The sequence below is a fragment of the Ylistrum balloti genome, unplaced genomic scaffold, assembly GCF_031769215.1.
Source record: "Ylistrum balloti isolate Yb309-2 unplaced genomic scaffold, AGI_CSIRO_Ybal_v1 Utg369650, whole genome shotgun sequence".
Lineage (NCBI taxonomy): Eukaryota > Metazoa > Mollusca > Bivalvia > Pectinida > Pectinidae > Ylistrum > Ylistrum balloti.
Window position 1 is genome coordinate 702,437 of NW_026781906.1, and position 21,400 is coordinate 723,836.

A 21,400-nucleotide genomic window follows, 5' to 3' on the forward strand; every position below is an offset into this window, starting at 1 on the left:
ATAAATACGTATTATGTTACCATTAACCAAACACGATAGAAGAACGATAACTCTACCATTCCTTTTCTTGTAAAATCTTCTATATAAAATCAATTTTATCGGCCCTACGCGTTCAGCATTAACAAATAACGGCATAGTGCTTTTACCATTCTTTACTTAATATCGTAGAAGTTGAGAGTACAGGTCGCCTTACTAGCCTCAGCTAGTAGGAATTTCCGTTCAGTAGAGTGGTAGAGTGTCCGGCTAGAGACCAAATGGTCACTAATTCGAACCCAAGTGAAGGAAGGTGATTTTCATTACTCATACCTATTACAGATTTAATGTCGTTGTCCACTCCAATGGTAGAAGCTATAGGAGATTGAAATGCCTCCTTGGAGATGTTGTGTTGTTGTCTTCCGGATTGAAGATTTTGTGAAGGAGAGAGATGTTGAAAGTAGTGGGAATTTCCCGATAAGCGAGTGGTAGGTAGAGTGTCCGACTTGAGACCGATTGATTGCTAATTCGACAGTGTATTCTTCATTACTCCTTCCAATTACAATACAACGCCTTAGAAATAAATCTGTAAATTTTAGTCCCACTATTCGTCAGTGTTTTTATTTAAATATTTCATTCAGTTTAAAGTTTACTAATTGTCCATCTGATCAGTATATAACTTATACCGATACAAACGGGTAAATGGTCGCCACTTCTGTGGGCCGCCGTAACCACAAGCCTCCACAACAGCATTGTCTATCTCCTATACATATGCTAATATAATATAAATACAGTTTTTTATCCTTACAATTGATGTATAAGCTTATAAACGGACCTAATCAAGCGGAGCATGCATGTGCTACTCTTGTCCTCCTGGGTTATTTAAATCTTCATACATATATTTATCACCCGAGTTGATTCATTCTAAACCATTCATACCAGACAACAGTCGCATATTGCCACAGAATTTGATTAAACTGATCCGCGAAACGATAACACTAGGATTTACGTAAATAGATTTCTATCTGAACCGAGTTTTTAAAAAAACACAATACAATGTTACGGTAGACAATACGTTTTAAACAATTATATATACAGAATAAAAATATTACAAGAGGGTTGAAAAAAATCATGAGTGATATATACTTTATTTGTCAACATATTTTAATGATAAATTAGTAGGATGAAATATTGAATAAATTCTGAACGTACTTTTGTAGAGAATTAAAAATGGAAATTTAATAAATGATTACATATATTAATGATAGTGATATCTCCCGTGTGGTGCCTCCATGTTTCTCCTCCGTGTGTCGTGACGACTTCTGTGTAGACATGTACATATCATATGCATGCGACCCTTTATAAGCAGTTAAATCTGTCATTACATGGATTGAAGTGGATTAATGAATATGTGTTTAATCTTTTAATCCGTACATTCATGGCGACTCTCTGAAGAAATAAGGGAAAACACTTAGTGCCCCTCGTGTATATCTGGTAAGTAAGGATGATCTCGAGCTAATCATATTAGTGCGACGGTCAGCGATGATCTCGGGGTATTGACTAGGAGTGAAATCTGTTTCGGTCCTGGGTATTTTAAAAGTAGAGTTCATTCATTGTAGATGTATTGTTGTTTATTGTTGGCTTTTATTGGTAAATCACTTTCAGTTACTGTTTGTATTTATTCTACTGGTCAGTGCTTTACAAAGAGATGACAAAGTGACCGCATGTAACATAATGGACATCCCTGCCAGTTCTTAGTGTGTATTTGTATTAACAAATATATATAGGTGTATGGACACAAGCTAATGGATTTACAGATCCCATAGGAATGGCTGATTGGATTGTAGAACGGCGGTGACATTTCCAAAATGGACTTTGACATATCGGAACTTTCGATGAATTTTCGTCATTAATTAGTGATTTATTGTGATCGTCAATATTGTGGTGTCATATTTTTACATTGGAATAATTTGGAATCAAAATATTACTTCATATCATCAGAATTTCATCATGACTACAACAAAGGCGGAATATATAGCTACTACCCACACTCCATACAAGGTAAGCTAGAGGGTGGATATATAGCTACTACCCACACTCCATACAAGGTAAGCTGGAGGGGGGATATATAGCTAGTACTCACACTCCATACAAGGTAAGCTGGAGGGGGGATATATAGCTAGTACCCACACTCCATACAAGGTAAGCTAGATGGGGGATATATAGCTACTACTCACACTCTGTACAAGGTAAGCTGGAGGGGGGATATATAGCTAGTACTCACACTCCATACAAGGTAAGCTAGATGGGGGATATATAGCTACTACTCACACTCTGTACAAGGTAAGCTGGAGGGGGAATATATAGCTACTACCCACACTCCATACAAGGTAAGCTGGAGGGGGATTATATAGCTACTACCCACACTCCATACAAGGTAAGCTTGAGGGGGAATATATAGCTAGTACCCACACTCCATACAAGGTAAGCTAGATGGGGGATATATAGCTACTACTCACACTCTGTACAAGGTAAGCTGGAGGGGGGATATATAGCTAGTACCCACACTCCACACAAGGTAAGCTGGAGGGGGATATATAGCTAGTACTCACACTCCATACAAGGTAAGCTGGAGGGGGATATATAGCTACTACCCACACTCCATACAAGGTAAGCTGGAGGGGGATATATAGCTAGTACTCACACTCCATACAAGGTAAGCTGGAGGGGGATATATAGCTACTATCCACACTCCATACAAGGTAAGCTGAAGGGGGAATATATAGCTACTACCCACACTCCATACAGGGTAAGCTTGAGGGGGACATATAGCTAGTACCAACACTCCATACAAGGTAAGCTGGAGGGGGATATATAGGTAGTACCCACACTCCATACAAGGTAAGCTGGAGGGAGGATATATAACTACTACCCACACTCTATACAAGGTAAGCTGAAGGGGAATATATAGCTAGTACCCACACTCCATACAAGGTAAGCTGGAGGGGGAATATATAGCTACTACCCAGACTCCATACAAGGTAAGCTGGAGGGGGAATATATAGCTACTACCCACACTCCATACAAGGTAAGCTAGATGGGGGATATATAGCTACTACCCACACTCCATACAAGGTAAGCTGGAGGGGGAATATATAGCTACAACCCACACTCCATACAAGGTAAGCTGGAGGGGGATTATATAGCTACTACCCACACTTCATACAAGGTAAGCTTGAGGGGAATATATAGCTAGTACCCACACTCCATACAAGGTAAGCTAGATGGGGGATATATAGCTACTACTCACACTCTGTACAAGGTAAGCTGGAGGGGGGATATATAGCTAGTACTCACACTCCATACATGGTAAGCTAGATGGGGGATATATAGCTACTACTCACACTCTGTACAAGGTAAGCTGGAGGGGGAATATATAGCTACTACCCACACTCCACACAAGGTAAGCTGGAGGGGGGATATATAACTAGTACCCACACTCCATACAGGTTAAGCTGAAGGGGGATATATAGCTAGTGCCCACACTCCATACAAGGTAAGCTGAAGGGGGAATATATAGCTACTACCCACACTCCATACAGGGTAAGCTGGAGGGGGATATATAACTAGTACCCACACTCCATACAAGGTCAGCTGGATGGGGGATATATAGCTACTACTCACACTCTGTACAAGGTAAGCTGGAGGGGGAATATATAGCTACTACCCACACTCCACACAAGGTAAGCTGGAGGGGGGATATATAACTAGTCCCCACACTCCATACAGGTTAAGCTGAAGGGGGATATATAGCTAGTGCCCACACTCCATACAAGGTAAGCTGGAGGGGGTATATAGCTACTACCCAGACTCCATACAAGGTAAGCTTGAGGGGGAATATATAGCTAATACCCACACTCCATACAAGGTAAGCTGGAGGGGGGGATATATAGCTACTACCCACACTCCATACAGGGTAAGCTGGAGGGGGATATATAACTAGTACCCACACTCCATACAAGGTCAGCTGGATGGGGGATATATAGCTACTACCCACACTCTGTACAAGGTAAGCTGGAGGGGGAATATATAGCTACTACCCACACTCCACACAAGGTAAGCTGGAGGGAGGATATATAACTAGTCCCCACACTCCATACAGGTTAAGCTGAAGGGGGATATATACCTAGTGCCCACACTCCATACAAGGTAAGCTGGAGGGGGTATATAGCTACTACCCAGACTCCATACAAGGTAAGCTTGAGGGGGAATATATAGCTAATACCCACACTCCATACAAGGTAAGCTGGAGGGGGGGATATATAGCTACTACACACACTCCATACAAGGTAAGCTGGAGGGGGATATATAGCTACTATCCACACTCCATACAAGGTAAGCTGAAGGGGAATATATAGCTACTACCCACACTCCATACAGGGTAAGCTGGAGGGGGATATATAACTAGTACCCACACTCCATACAAGGTAAGCTGAAGGGGGGATATATAACTAGTACCCACACTCTAAACAAGGTAAGCTGGAGGGGGATTATATAGCTACTACCCACACTCCATACAAGGTAAGCTTGAGGGGGAATATATAGCTACTACCCACACTCCATACAAGGTAAGCTGGAGGGGGATATATAGCTAGTACCCACACTCCATACAAGGTAAGCTGAAGGGAGGATATATAACTAGTACCAACACTCCATACAAGGTAAGCTGGAGGGGGATATATAGCTACTATCCACACTCCATACAAGGTAAGCTGAAGGGGGAATATATAGCTACTACCCACACTCCATACAGGGTAAGCTTGAGGGGGACATATAGCTAGTACCAACACTCCATACAAGGTAAGCTGGAGGGGGATATATAACTACTACCCACACTCTATACAAGGTAAGCTGAAGGGGAATATATAGCTAGTACCCACACTCCATACAAGGTAAGCTGGAGGGGGAATATATAGCTACTACCCACACTCCATACAAGGTAAGCTTGAGGGGTATATATAGCTAGTACCCACACTCCATACAGGGTAAGCTTGAGGAGGATATATATACCCCTAAATGTGCTGGAGTAAGGGGAGGGAACGGAATATATAGCTACTATCAACACCCCTTACAAGATAAGCTGTGGTAGGTGTGGAGCTGAATGTATCGCTTCTACGCATACTAATTTCGTGTTAAGTACTGGACCAGGGGGGGGGGTATAACTACCACTGAAAACAAGTTAACCTGGAGGATGATTGGCGGTGTATACCGAAACTCCTTGCCAGATAAGATGAATCTCAGTAAGGTGACCGGCCACACACAGTAGAGACCTGAACAATTACTAGAGATAACCTCTATCATATCTATTTATGCCTTTGGTGTTACTTTCATAAAGTCAATGTAGAATTTCATAAAAATGAATTGAGAGAGGTGGCAATAACACGATGGGGCCATGGATTGAAATATTGTAAGATAGCAAACCTAATTATTTAATGAAAAAGAAAATTGGGGTGTTTTATAAACGTGAGTTCCAATGTTAGCCAACAAATCTATGATAAAATGAGAATTTGCGATATCTAGTCTGTTATAAAAACGTTACGTCATTATAGATTCGACCATATCCTATTGTCATATTCTGTTTGTTTAGCTTGGATGTATAGTTATTTTCGTTTTCCCAATATCACCACACAGGAATTTGAAGACACGATGTCTGGATGTACTGGGCCTGTTGTCCAGCTGTGTACAGCTTTCTTCAGTAGTAGTATCTAGTTGTTAACATCAAATTGATTAAGTTTTTTTGTGTGTATGTCTAGTTGCGTTCGATGCTCGTAAATATGTGTATTAATTTCGTTTATATAAAACTAGTTCTCATTGAGAACGGGACATTAATGAATATTCACATGACGGGTGTCATTGATACACCAGAAGATGTTTATCCTTCCGGAACACCTGGTTTTATTGTCGTTTTACCTTTTCCTCGATAAACCTTTATTTTTCACTGGTTTCATCTATCTTAAGTTGACATTTCAAGATTTGTTATTTTTGTTGTTGTGTGCATTAAGCAGTTATTTAGTATATCAATATAATCTGTACATTCAAACTGTGATCAGATGCACCATGTTATATTTTAGAAAGATAAAATTTCATCAGGTCGTCAGGTCTGGCCATCAATTACATTTCTACAATAATGCCTGGTCAAACGAATAGCGACATGTAAGCAAATGTTAGTCATATGAGCCTAGGTGAAACCCAAGCCATTCCACGTTCTCAAACTGAGAACAGGGGAAGAGCCAGGAATGACACCGAGGGCATCAATCACATCATATTACACAAGAAAATATAGCTTTTCTTAATGGTCATAACAATGACAATTCACAGCTGAGATTGGTCTTATTAGAATTCAACATTTTATCTTTAAACGAATTCACCTGGGTAGTTTGAACTTGTTGACAGAAGGTCAAGTGCTGTTACATGTTGGGGTTATTTGTTAGGTACTAAATCTAGATTAGTATTACCTATATTCTCCGTTCTAGTGAGCACCGAACGATATTGTGTAACCAAGCTCTCTAACATGTCATTACTCTGCTGTAACCATACTCAGGCTTTAGATATCGTCCACTATGATTTTTCTGCTGTTCTCGGAACATAAGCATACTTTGTTTTATGACGTTACTCGTTTAAGCAGGTTCTTGAAATTAAGTGACAAGCGTGAATAATTTTCTAAAAATTCGATGTACTATGGGTTGATTTTTGTCAATGATATATGCTCGTTAAAAGTAAAAAAACTATGTTATGTTTACAGTTACCAAGAAAATAAACGACACGGTATATTTGAAAGATAAGGGCGTGCACTTCAGTAGTTTTTAACTATCTCATATCAATCTTATTGCACCGTTTTTTTTATTTATTAAAGCTCCTGGTGATTATTTGTATATAAATGACACAGATATAGGACGATCGTGATAAATACACATAGCCAATACATTATCGTGTTAATACGCCAGTCTTCGTGTTCATATATTGATTAATATACATCATACCTCCAGTGATTACTTCCGGTCGGTTAGACTAAAATCACTATTATTAAACGGTTGCATACATCGTTACAATCACGTCAAATCTTCTGGACAGCAAACACTGGATTCTCATTGTTTGATGGAACAGACACGGTTCCGTATTATAAAAGAGTTTGTAATGAAACTATAGAGTCGTGTTTTCTACACGCAATGCCTATACTGTATATCTTAAATGTATTGCTGTGATGCATGATAACTTGTAGTAACATAGCCCGGTGTTTCAATCATTATGGTAGATACGTATTTATCACAGATAAGCATTTAAGAAATAAAAGTATTTTCTTTCTGACGACAAGACAACAATAACATCCTGATAAACATCATAATAAAATCACGATATGTTTTTATCCTGTAACTGGCACTGCCATTGTCGGAATACACCTGCCACATATATTTTTGCTGTATTCAGCAACGATGGATAACAGCTGTATTTTAGCACGTGCGTTAATTCGACAGAATTACTCTCTGAATTTACTTAAATATTGCTTTTAGAAATATAAATAGTTATTGAAATGCGCGATCTAACATGTTGTTATGAACATTTTGATCTATGAAAATTAATAAAATCGCTGTTATATCGGATGAAGTTTTCAGCGCGGAGCAATCCGTCATCAGGCAACATTCAGCGTAACGTCAATGTCGGGTAAACACAGATTGAATAACAAAACTGTTCAAGTTTCCATTGTCTGATTTTCAATCAATGTTGCAGGATAAAAAGACTACATGGTCAGTCTCTCGGGACAGAAAGACGAAAAATGGCTTTCCAGAGGGTCGCCACTTTCGTCTTTCTTCACCTTGCCAAAATATAGCTTATGTATTAAGATACTGACCATGTATTCTCCATATATTGTAAGCTGTCAACTGGAAATGATACTGAACATGAACTTCGACAGTAGTATATATATATATTTAACCATTTATCAGATTTGAATCTGTTCAGGAATAACAATAAAGATGGATAATTGATACATGTAGGTAACACTGCTACTGGCCCTTGCTAATATACATTGTCACGAAGTGCAGTGATATAAAATCGCTGGTATATATACAACACCAATAAACACAGGATCTGTGTCTTTCCCACACTCAATCCCTTTTTAGTAATCTCATATCACAGATACGCCGATTTAGATCAGATCGCGTGCTTAATTGGGCGTAAATGACATTTACTGCTCGCACGAGAACGGTCTGAAGTCACCAATATTGTTTACTAAAGCTGTGCATGTATTCCCACAACAAAACCTATAACAGTAAGCTTTCAGAGCCCGTCTTAACTATCTAGAATAGCACGTCCTTTTTATCATCTTGAATAAGAATATTTTATTGAAAACTTGTTTTAAAAAACAATGATGAGTGTTTAAATGCATGAATGAACTTAAGTCAGATCTTAGTGGGTCTTTATGGAGCTTCAAGGATAGTCGCATGCATTTAAGTAATAAATAACGTAACATCTGTTCTCAACATTAGTGATTGAATGATAATAAATAAGAAGTTCTTTTTTATGCCAGTTAGTTTTCATGTTGGCTTCGTTGTTGTTTACATTGTTCCATTTTTGGGAACGTCACATTAGTTACTTGGATTGAACACGATTCCTCATAGCGTGTGTCGTCGATGTAGCAGAAGACGCTTACCTTTCAGAAACATCTAGTCTTATTCTCCTAGTACTTTTTCAGATGTCTTTCTAAATCTTTCTTTTTTCATACTTTACACAATATATTTGATCAAACTTGAAAACGAATGTGTTCCTTTGGTTTGGAAATTGGTGTAAAACGTGCAAAATAATTTTTTCTTGTACAAATTTTTTTCAGAAGAAGTATTCAAGACTGGTAAAAAGTTTGGTTAACCAATCAGGCGAGCTAGCAATAAAGTTATGTTTATATAGATTCTTCCGAAGTTAAGCTCTCCATTAAAAACGAGGGAGGTCCGTATCATTATCATTAATAGTAAACTGAATTATTATAATATAGAAGTATGTATAAAGACAAAGGTCAAGTTGAAGGAAGCCTTAAATGCAAATTTGATGTCATCTCTGTCATATATATATATCTTCAAGTGTGGAATTAACATCATGATCACGGGATATAAATTGTTTACTTTATATTTCAATCTACTTTTTCTTTTAAGCATGATAGACGGAATGGATTTAATCAACCATGAAAGTGAATTCAATATAATATTCTCTTTTTTCGCACACTATCATAGTTTTCAACAAAATCTTTGCATTTGTTGTTTCAGTTCAATGATAGGGGTTGCACAATACTTTGGGGTTTTCATTTAAAAAAACAACTCTCGTCTCTTAAAGCTTTCGTTTATATCACCAGTTACTATGTCTTCTGGTTGTGTACACCAGCTAGGTTAGGGTCACAGACATCTACGCGTTGGTTTAACCTAGGGCGGTATCAAACATTCACAGATGTATGTTGTTAGTGTCATTTCTGCTACATTCTCGACACAAAGTGAATTAGAGTTACACGGTTGTCGCTTTTAACAACACATTGTATTTTAACCGTGTGTAATATATCTTTTTACGTGCGTATTTCCCAAAAGAAATATCAGTGGAAAAAAACAGAAAGTTCAAATATTTCTTTTATATTTTGATACGTAAAAGAATGTCATGTCCAGTAGATGCGTAAGAGAAATTGGATGTATTAAAATAATCCCAGTTGATTTTAAAGGTTTTAGCAGATCCTTTGTCAAATAGTTATAAATTAATTACATACACGATTTTTAAGCCAGCAAGCACCTTGTCTGTAATCCGTTTTGACGTCAAATATTTTTTAATATGTTACAAAAGTAGAGAGGAAAATTAAATAGCTTTAAGGCGAAGGCGTGGCTAAGTGTTTTATTTAGTGGATCAGAGTAACACCTCCTCATTCTACATACAAACTACTCAGATTAATAATTTATAAATGTAATCAATTTGTATTTGGGTTTCAATGTTATTTTCAATTGAAAATACAAGTCTGATTATTTGAGTTTAAATGTAGTGCTAAATAATCATAATTAAATTAATTTGGTTTCAATTTTCTGAATTATTGGAGATGTTGGTAACTGTAATGTTTGGAATGTCGGTATATACTCAACACTGTCTCGTTGTACTGAGTATTATATAGGTTAAGTTACACTACATTATCGGGAAATCTTAAAGCCGTGGTTTTCTTTCTGTGTTTCATTTGTTACTTTGTTTCAAAAGTTTGCAGGTTTATCGTGTGAAAAAAAAATCTGTTTTACTCAATAGTTCATTCTCGCCGTCAACATTTCAATATTTTTGTTACCCGAAAAGGAACAACACATTCATATGCAACAAAACTAACAGTGATCAGTCGATTCTGGTACACGAACATGTGCATCTGAATTACAATGTAACATTTTGTGAATTTTACACTTAATATAAATCAGTGTTTAGAGAAAGGCGAGGTTCCTCTTGGTTCTTTCACAATATTCACTTTTTTCCTCTCAATATCTACACAGAATACCGTTCCACATGATTTTTGATGCATTTATACATATATATATGATCAATGAAGTAATAACGACAGTACGGACAAGCGAATTGTCAAATTTCCCTGTCCCTTTATCAAGACACAAATATTACATAGATAACATCGTATACATAGAACATAAAACAAATACAAAGTTATAAATCGAGAGCGGTGGTGTAAATTTAGGTGTCTCGATAATCCCTTCAGCCGATGGACGCCGAAGGCCCTTTATAACGGACAAAAAACCATCCCAACTTGTTATATGTAAGATGGTGATTAAGATATCAAAAATGTGTTATATAAATAGTAGAATAATGGTAAATTTTCAGCATCCAATTACTATATATATAATCTAGTAAGTAATATCGACGTTATGGTCTTATGTCGGATTATATATATATTCATTGAGTATATATAGATTCTGTAAGAAGCCCGCATAAGCAGTTTTAAAGTAAGGGATATTATGAATTGCCAAACCGTTACAAAATGCACCTAGAACACCGTATTTACCATGGGGATTCATAAGGAGCTTTATTTATATATGTTAATATGGTAAATCTATAAAGACTTCGAAAGTCAATCAAAATTCTTTATTTTCATATTCTCACTAGCGATATCCCCCTGCACAGGTCTACAATACTTTATCAAACTAAGTATTGTTTTCTATCAAATCTCTGGAATTCTCACTAGTGATATTCTCCAGCCTATATTTACAAAATGCTTATTCATTCTAATAAATGTTATTTCATATCAAGCCCCTGGTCTTCTAAACGGCAATATTCCCCAGTCCGTTCTTAAAAAACCTTATTTGTCCTAGTAAGTCTGACTTTTATCAAGCCTCTTGTATTTTCACTTGCCTGGTCTATAAAATCTTTATTAATCCTAGTTAGTCTGATTCTATCAAGCACCTGGTATTCTAAACAGTATTACTTTCGAACCAAGAACTACAATTCCTGTTTACAAGGGGTGAACAGATACTCTTCAGTGTCAACTCATGAGCTCTTAGTTTTAAAATTGCACAGCACGATATCCGGTACAAGCAGTGTCTAAGTCTGCCAAACGTTTGCAGGGGCGAGTTATTTACACAATGAATCGAACTGATATATTTTAGCGTAGATTTAAGCAAACAGAAGAATTCAATCCCTTTTGAACTTTTCTATATTAAAATTGTTATTAACTGGAGTGTTATACACCCCAAGTCCTTTATCTATTCAGCTCTATAGAAAGATTTCGATTGATAGCTCGGCATTTATAGAAAAAGCACTTTAATTATGTATCAAACATGACTTATGTTTTCAACTGAATAAAGACAGCACCATTGACTTTGATATAAGATTGGATACAATATTCTGAAGTGTTGGATTGTTGGATTTTAACTGTACCGAGTAAACACTTGTTTATACATGTATAAACACTCGTCCACGGTGAGCCATAACCCTTATCGCGATTTCCAAAGTATACTAGATTTTTTTCCTTTTAACAATAAATATCACATTGTGATCTTTATCTAGACTTTATTGGTTAGAACACATATCCCCTATATCATACACAGTGAGATTTATTTACGTTAGTGAGATATGTTCACCTAGATCGGAAGTATCAGAGGATTTAACACGTCAGTAGAATTTCAGAATCCTTTATTTTTGGGGATAAAAACACCAACACGTGGATTTAAATTAATTACATATTCTGAGACCTTCAAAAGAAATTCCCATTGGAGACGAATTCTTTTTTTCTCTCTTTTTTACCTGAACAATTCTTTTATGCAAAAGAAAATAGATAGGATTAAGTCATCTTTCTATTCCGTTTGAACGCTATAATGATAAAAGTGATCGCTCATAAATACGTCAATAATTTGGCGTGTATCGGTGGAAGGATGTCGATATGTCCCTTTTATTTATTGGTTATAACGAGGCAGTCTTTACTGCAATGACCAGTTCAGTTATTTCAATTTCCTGCTCACTGAAAGGGAAGTTAAAGGGATTGTCATAAGAACACACAGACACACACACACACACACACACACACACACACACACACAGAATTATTACCTTATATTGAACTTATTTATAACACCTTTCTGCATTTCAGAGTCGGGTTTGTGGTCGGATGTCCACTGAAAGGCCTGATTCTAAACAGGCCGGCACACCAAGAGGCCTAGACCTGCGAAGGGCGAGCAAGAACCGAAAGCGGGCATCTGTGGATGATGACACGGAAACGGTTCTGGACCTGAAAGGTAATTAGTTGTGATGTCAGGCGAGGAATTTAGGTTGTTAAGGAAACCTGAGCCTGAAACGTGTGATTTATATACACATAAACTCTATATATATATCATCAATATTGGATCATCATCAAACCATTTCTTAACACCGTTTCACGAAAATAGTTGCTTTCTGATCTGATAATACAAGGGGTTTTCACTTTTTCTCTTGCAGTTTAACGTAAATACACTCGAACAAAGTTTTCTGTCTTAAGCTATAACTAATGCTTTCAGCCAACGACTTTCTTTTTCAACATAACGGACAGGAATTTGATAAACTTATCAAACATATTTAAAACATACTAAGAATTATCTGAGATATTTCGGTCCAATTACAGTGCCTTCAGTGCCGTATGATGACACGGGAAAGAGGACGTACGAGAGGGCGTGCAAGAAGTATGGCGTCATCCCATCTTCCTTGTTCCTTCGGAAGCTTTCGGAGAAGGACATTGACCTCACGAATTATGGTTTGGGACCTAAAGGAGTTATGGCTGTGTCGGTGGCGCTCGTGGTGAGTATCCTACATTGACACATCAACCCGGTAGATACATAAAGTCCATCCATAGAACTTTCGATCGAACACACTTTATTGTGTGGTATTAAAATGGGCGTGGAATGGTCCTTTGTGGCAGAATTTAAAACATAAATCGGTGTCTTTAGTAATTCTTTACTCATCATTAATTGATCAGCTTTATTTAATAATTGTTTCTGTAAAAGTCAGCGGGACATCCATTTAGAAAGCTTTAGGCTTCGTTTGAAATCCCCTGAAACGTGATGGATCATAAATCATGATTGTTTTCCAACGTTTAACAGGTAGAAAGCAGGAAGGAATTAACATGTTCTAGGGATGGGCCATCTTTGTCTTTGGATTATATACAGAATATCCTGAATGCGGGGAAACATTTCAGTATTTTTAAACGGATGGACCTTACATCAGAAAAAATGTTCTTTTATATACTAGAAAAACCTCCTTCTTCCAGGTGAATTCCAGTGTGACGTCATTGATACTCAGGGGAAATTGTATTGACAGCGCGGGTGTGTTATGTATACAACAAATGATGACGGAGAATATGTCAATTACCGATCTGGTATGTAAATATATTTCATAATATACAAATTGAAAATTGTCATATATAACCTATAACATACATTGTACACCGTTAAAATTGTCATATATCAATTACCGATCTGGTAAGTAATTATATTTCATAATATACAAATTGAAAATTGTCATATATATTCTTTAACATACATTGTACACCGTTAAAATTGTCATATATCAATTACCGATCTGGTATGTACATATATATAATATACAATGTACATTGTATGCCGTCATGTTTGTAACTAGTAAATACACTTTCTAACAATCAGAGATCTTCAATCTGCTCTATACAAAAGAAAATACTGTTATGTCAACAAAATTCTGCTTCAAATTCCATATTGGGAGGGCAAAATATTTCAACTCAAAATCAGTTTAAATCAGGGGCGAGATATTTAAGCTCAAAGCGGTTTAACAAGATAACACAAATCAAAATATCTAACAAGGGCAAGATTTTAGCAAAGGGACGATTTACAAGGGTACCATTGAAAGATTAAATTTTCATGGCAACAGTACCGTGTATAATTACACATTTGTAAAAGACAGAAAGCAAACCGATTTTGTTATTGAGCAACATCTGTTATGTTGATTAATTTCCAGGATTTATCTGAAAACAATCTTGGAACATATGGAGCCAAAGTGATGGGTTTGATGTTACGAGAGAACAAAGTCATTCGGTATCTGAACCTGTCAGGTAGGTCTGTTAGGTGCACTGTAAACGTGTGCTCCCATATTGCAATATCATTCTGGGTCATTGAATATCTATTTTGTTTTGTCAAAAAGTCAATCATTATGTAATCATACGACGAAAACCAGCCGTTTAATCAACAGTATTCATCAAGGTTTTTTGTAGGTTATTATAGTAGGTTTGTCCTATTTGCAGGTAACCAATTCACAGACCCAGACGCTATATACCTCACAAAGGCTATCCAGGTGAGGACACTATTGTTATTTGCTGATAATATGGATAAAATATATCTGAAACATATAGATATATACACACACATATATATATGTCGTATTTAAATGATGATTTTTTGCTTTTTGAAGGATTATTCCACTCCAGAACTTGTCGGCCTTAGGAAGGAATAATACTGATTTTTTTATTTTATTTTTAGGATCATTCTAGTCTAGAACATGTTGATCTCAGTCACAACGAATTTGGAGATTTATCAGGGCCCGACTTCGAAAAGATGATATGTAAGTATAAGATTCTATAAGTATGTGTATAAGACAGGAGATCCTACACAGACTAAACAATACATGTGTATTAATTGATGTGTGAAATTATTTGGTTACACCATCTGATGGAATGAAATCATGCGTATCGGTGAACGGAAATGTTTTTTATCTTTGTGTATTTTTCCTTTCAAGTTTAAAACGTGATATTTGTCATTAGTCTTTGTTTTGCTTTATCTCATATATCAACTGGTACTTTCGGAACCGCAGGACTAAGCTGACTCTGTAAGGATAAAATACACTTTATTTGTTACGTGTTTATTCTTATTTCCAACCTTGTCTTATTTTTTGTGGATAATTTAACTGCCATATTTCAGCATTTCAACGTAAGCGTAAGTGATACAATAACTATCGAAAAATCAAACTCATTCCAATTAATGATGCTTTACGATGACGTCATTCTCATCATTATTACGTCATAAATAAACCGATTTAATCAGTTAATGAATTGAATGCCAATCTGATTGGTTAAGAACCATTGACAAGTTCACAAAGACATATTTCTGATAAACAGGACATCGATGTTCATTGTGACATCTGATCCACGATGCAGAATGTTATCACCAAATCATCCCTTGTAGAATCAGGATGTTGATCGTGCCTTTTTGATCCTACATCAGATTCGTCAGGTTTAGATTCCCACACAAATCTACATCAGGCGAAATTTCAAGCTTTAATTAACTACTATCCGAAGGGTCAGAACTTGAACAATGTTACTTCACTGGTCAATTTGTCTGTCTTTCGTCAGAAGGATATGGTTCGTAATAAGAATTGTAAAACTAATCTGACGATCAGTCCAAACATTTTTATCAAGAGTCGTCCATCCTTGAGACGCCAAGAGTAACAATCACTTTCGCTCTCGGCACCCCTGGAACATGTCATGGCAAAATAGAAGGTTCTATGTGTGACATCTTCTGACAAGACGAAAAATCTAAATTGATTCTTTGATGTGCATTAAACGAATCTCGAGGTCACATAACAGTATACTGTATAGGCTTTGAAGTTGGAAGTCGATTCTTTGTAATCTTAAAAAGAAGCGTATAAGCCTGTGATGGGTCAGTTTTTTTTCTCCTTTATTCGTTTGTGCCTTCGTAATAGTAACATTTTTTAGTATCGAGGATGAGAATCATCCAGTTGCATTCCTCTATTAGTTCATCTCCCCGTTGTTTAAAACCGGGAATCAAATATCCCTAAACTCGACAGTAAGACGCGGCTTATCTTCTTTAACAGCAGGCATGTTTATATACGTAAGAAACTACAGGTTTATTTTTGAGACAGGTTTGCTCTGGGGTTTTCAGGGTATTCTAAAAAAAATTATATGTTCAGTCGTATTTCTTTAAGTTTCTACACACAGGAGTAAGTCTACTGTAAGGTACAACACTACGATGCCATAATACTAGATCCTAAAAGCCTTGGTTCTTCACAAATTAACCTGCTTTTGTTTAACCTAAGCTAGCCAGAGGAGACATTTGTTTTAATAGAACCAATATGGCAATGATAAACCTATTTACCATGGAATGACTCGGTATAGTAACTTTTAATGTATCTTAACTGTGTAAAGTGCATTCAAGAGATTAATACTTCGTGTTCTTGTGATAGCTGCATCAACATCTCGTAGGAATAGAATAATCAGTTTTATATCTTCTCTCTACTGCCATAACGTAATTCATTATTCATCCATTCTTAATACGAACTTGGAGTACTAATTTTATGTAACTCGAACCTGCATATATTGATTTTTGCGTACAAGAGAATAAAAATAAAATCTTCTGGTGTTAAGATGCAAATTATTATTAAAGAAAAGCAGTTTTAAAATTGATTGACTAGTGTTCATTATGAAAATCATAAAAATACTGACTTTCATCAGACCAGAAAGGTGATATGAAATGTAACACAATAAAACTAATACCTTACATTGTAACATTTTTTTAAACAGCCGACGCTAATCGCGCGTTACTGGCATTAGACCTTAGCTGGAACCAATTCAGACTGATTGGAGCAAAACACCTCGCCATCGGCCTCAAGGTCAGTATATTGGCGCAAAACACCTGGCCATCGGCCTCAAGGTCAGTATATGTGGAGCAAAACACCTCGCCATCCGCCTCAAGGTCAGTATATGTGGAGCAAAACACCTCGCCATCGGCCTCAAGGTCAGTATATTGGAGCAAAACAGCTCGCCATCGGCCTCAAGGTCAGTAGATGTGGGGCAAATCACCTCGCCATCGGCCTCAAGGTCAGTATATTGTAGGGTAAAACAGCTCGCCATCGGTCTCAAGGTCAGTATATTGTAGGGTAAAACAGCTCGCCATCGGTCTCAAGGTCAGTATATTGTAGGGTAAAACACCTCGCCATCGGTCTCAAGGTCAGTATATGTGGAGCAAATCACCTCTCCATCGGTCTCAAGGTCAGTATATTGGAGCAAAATGTCAAATAGATGAAACAAAATATTATTTTTTATGAAATTTATTTATTTTCGCAATCTTATTCCTTTATCGAAAACGGTGAAAAATAACATAAAAAAGACACCCTTTAAAAAAACCATATTTCAAAGTATATAAACAACGCTTAGATAGTGACAGTCACCATTCAGTAGGATGGACTGCAATAACAGAACTGGAGACATGACCGTGGGGAATGTTATCCGTTCTGTTTAAGTATCAAAAGTGGCTAATATGGATCGAATTATTTTGTCATTGTTTGATGTTTACAGGAGAATGCATATCTAAAATACATGAACGTGTCTTGGAATGGTCTGGATGACGACGGCGGGAAGGATTTCGGAGAGGCTATCAGTAACAACAATATCATAGAAGTCCTGGACATTTCATGTTGCAGAATAGGTCCCGAGGGATTCGCCGGCATTCTGAAAGGCCTTAAGAACAATGAAACACTTCAGGAATTACGAGTAAGATTCTACCACTAGGAAATCAGTACAAGTGCTTAACATTTGGGTTTTTTTTTAAGTTAAAGCTTAAATGTGCTGCACGTTGAATACCATATACTGTCAATATTCTTACATTTTAATCATATCAATACACAGAACAGATTTTGACAGATTTTTTATATAGTTAAATGAAATTTTCCTGTTGAAAAAGTATCAAATACAAGTCAAATATACTTCACGTTGTACAAGCGTAACGCTAATTAAAGGTTAATCCTAATTGTTAGAACATTTTCATCTAATGTTCATTATTTCAACCTGAAGTACTGAAATATTTACTGTCACGGTGAAAATTGCTTCATAAGAATTTAACTGATGTGGGACATATTTTGTGTCTTGTAATCGATAAATAAATAACGCAAATATTTATTTTTTTTAGATTTAAAAATATCAATCAAATCTGATTTCAGATAGGTAAAAATAATATACCAGAGGAAGCAGCCGAGGCCGCGATCGAGATGTTTGACCAAATGGAGTCTGTCACACTCATTGTTCTGGACATGACGGTAAGCTTATTGTTGATATTGATGGTCTCGAAAATGAGGAGCAAACGCATACATAATGTTCATTCGTCTAGGTAAGAGTAAATCGGACAAAGAAAGATTAATGTCAGAGGTGCAGCTACTGGGTTGATTTTAAAACACAGTCTCGATGACTTGTTATAAATGTGAAATAATATTCTGCTTTTTTCCACGAGATTTAGAATCAAGGTAAATAGCTAATGAATCGTTTGGTGTTCGCAGGATGTAATCTTAGGGCCACGGTTTCAAGAAAGGGTGGATGAACTGAAGGAAAAACATGAGAATTTAGAGATAAAATTTGGATATAGTGACATGTACGGGAAGCGTAAGATGGCTGGCTCTGTAGACGTTGGTGAAGACGCCTTACTCACCATCAAGGAATATATGGAAAGACACAATCTCACTATCTCTGAACTGTTCGCAAGGTTTGACGACGATGGAAGCAACAGTGTCGATTACGACGAATTTCGTGAAGGGATCAAGGTTAACATTTCAAAACTCGATACCAAAGTTTGATTCAGAATCATCATGTCCGATTTCACGCGCACTTCCATTAACCAAAAACGATAATATGTTAACATTTACGCATTATCAGATTGAACACTTTATAAAACGTTCCTGACGCTGACACAACATACCAATTTTGAACAAGATTCATCAGCAAATTTTTCATAGTAATTAAATGATCTGTTCTAAAACAAAGATAAAACAAATGTATCTGTATTCTTCACAAAACTGCATTTATATGTACAATGTTACAGGAGGCCAAGATCGATCTGACGGACTACCAAGTGGACAAGTTAATTCAGTTTATAGACATAGACGGTGATGGCGACCTTGACTTCAGGTAAACAATATTGTATTGTCTAAGCAATCACATAAATATCCTGTTACACGTGTAATAACACGCAGTACATGTATCTTGTCATTACACACGTGGAATATGACCTCGAGGAACCGTTATTAGACTGACGGGTCCCATTGTTACATAACGTCATAGCGTCATATGTATTGTGACGTAAACAAAGGAAGAGATAAGTGTACATAGTGAGAATATCGAAAAATTAGATTTGGTATTAATCAAATTAATTAATTTTTCTCGTAAACTTATTTCAACAGTAGTTAAGTTCAATAATGAATTTGTTTCTATTTCAATTCATATTCATGAAGCTTGCGATGAATTTATATTTTACCTCGTCAACTATAAAATATGGCTCATTTCATAGACTCCATACTAAAGGAAATGACGCAAGATCCTCTGTTGCAATTCCTAACGCATTAACAAACTAACAACGCTTAATGTAATGATTATTACATTAAACGTTGCGACTGCTACACTTATTATAATCAAAAATATTACATTAAACGTTGCGACTGCTACACTTATTATAATCAAAAATATTACATTAAGCGTTGTTATTACATTAAGTGTTGCTATACCCTCTATGTCTTCAGTGAAGCGAGTTTGAGTCCAAATCGCCCATCATCGGTTTTCAATAAAACCGTGTTTTACTGACAGTATAATTATTAATCATCTTTCATTTTTTCAAACTGCCCATCGCTGGTTTGGTAATTGATGTGAATTGATATTGACAGTGAAGTGGTACTAAAGATGAAAGAGGTGACGAAAAAGCGCCAAGCAGAGGATGAACAACGGAAAGAAGAAGCCAAGAACAAACGGAAGTACTAAAAACTGAATATGTAAACACATCCAGATACTTATTGTTCTGGTAGTAATGTTTTCGTCGTTATAGTGAGAATTTGAATAACTCACAAATATGAAAATATCAGACAACATCAAGGTTCACTATTGTTTGAGGAAATTGTGAATACGTCACGGCGACAAAGGACAGAAACGTTCTGAGATAGGAAGGACTAAATCAAATATAAGTACTTTGCGAAACTGAAAAGCAAGTTTTAAAATACATTTAAGACGTGCATATGTTACTATGCATTTTAGGTCATATGATCGGACTAGTGTTAATCTGGCTGACAAAGGTATATATTAACGAAAATTCCATTGACAACTTCTGTAAATATGTCTGACTGTTATGTGTGGAAGGAGAGAGAAAGTAAAATAAATTATATAATTTTGTGAATTTTTCTGTTTCTATCGTCAGGAAAAAGCGACAGAGATAATAAATATATTTGAACGTGTGATTTTTTCCGAATAACCTGTTTAACGGGCAACCAACTGGCTGTACAAATTATCTTACTCTAAACCAGAGGATATCCAGTCAATATTGGAAAGCAGTTCATCCCGCCACAGGCCAAAACGCACCAACACCACAGGTTCGTTGCTGTCATGGTTGTATATGATGATAAAAAAATTACCCACAGTATAAAACGCGTCATTCCGTCAGTCAAATATTTCTCCAACAGTCCGTTCCTTAATTACCAAATCATCTGACAGTATCGTTCATATATCAGATAGACTGTATGAGATACAGGTAAACAGCACATTTCAATACAAAACCAGTGTAGACAAATGTTTCGTCCTTCTAGGATTTGTCAGTGAGGCTAATGGCCTAGTTTTGAAACCTAGGAGGCGACTGAGATAATCCAAATCGGTCGAAATAAACGTGTGATAAAAGTAGGATGCAGTAGCCCCACAATTCAATACTGGAGGATTTTAAAACAGTAGTGGAATCATGTTCAGTGTATATACATACCTACTCACTTGTCGATAACGTTACTTTTATATTGAATTATGGTGGGTATATTCCATAGACATGTTATCAAACGTCTTGTCGTGTAGAGGCAACACAACATCAAATATTCAAAAATAATTCGTTTTTGTTATCTT

At 36.4% G+C, this 21,400-nt stretch overlaps 1 protein-coding gene across 1 annotated transcript; it reads left to right on the forward strand.

The window, feature by feature from the left end:
• The first annotated feature begins 1,983 nt into the window (after positions 1-1,983).
• On the forward strand, positions 1,984-20,284 carry LOC132556786 (leucine-rich repeat-containing protein 74A-like). The gene is made up of 13 exons (XM_060221234.1): positions 1,984-2,034; positions 12,623-12,767; positions 13,130-13,302; positions 13,772-13,879; positions 14,494-14,587; positions 14,777-14,826; positions 15,012-15,093; positions 17,069-17,157; positions 17,843-18,037; positions 18,484-18,579; positions 18,817-19,077; positions 19,356-19,441; positions 20,191-20,284. The coding sequence occupies exons 1-13, from the start codon at positions 1,984-1,986 to the stop codon at positions 20,282-20,284; spliced, it is 1,524 nt and encodes a 507-aa protein (XP_060077217.1).
• The last annotated feature ends 1,116 nt before the right edge of the window (positions 20,285-21,400 follow it).

Bases quoted from the DNA above. Each gene is read 5' to 3' on its own strand.
- LOC132556786 (XM_060221234.1), top strand. From the start codon at position 1,984: ATGACTACAACAAAGGCGGAATATATAGCTACTACCCACACTCCATAC. The intron at 13,880-14,493 runs GTATGTAAATAT...ATTAATTTCCAG, and splicing joins ATATGTCAATTACCGATCTG to GATTTATCTGAAAACAATCT. The intron at 17,158-17,842 runs GTCAGTATATTG...TGATGTTTACAG, and splicing joins ACCTCGCCATCGGCCTCAAG to GAGAATGCATATCTAAAATA.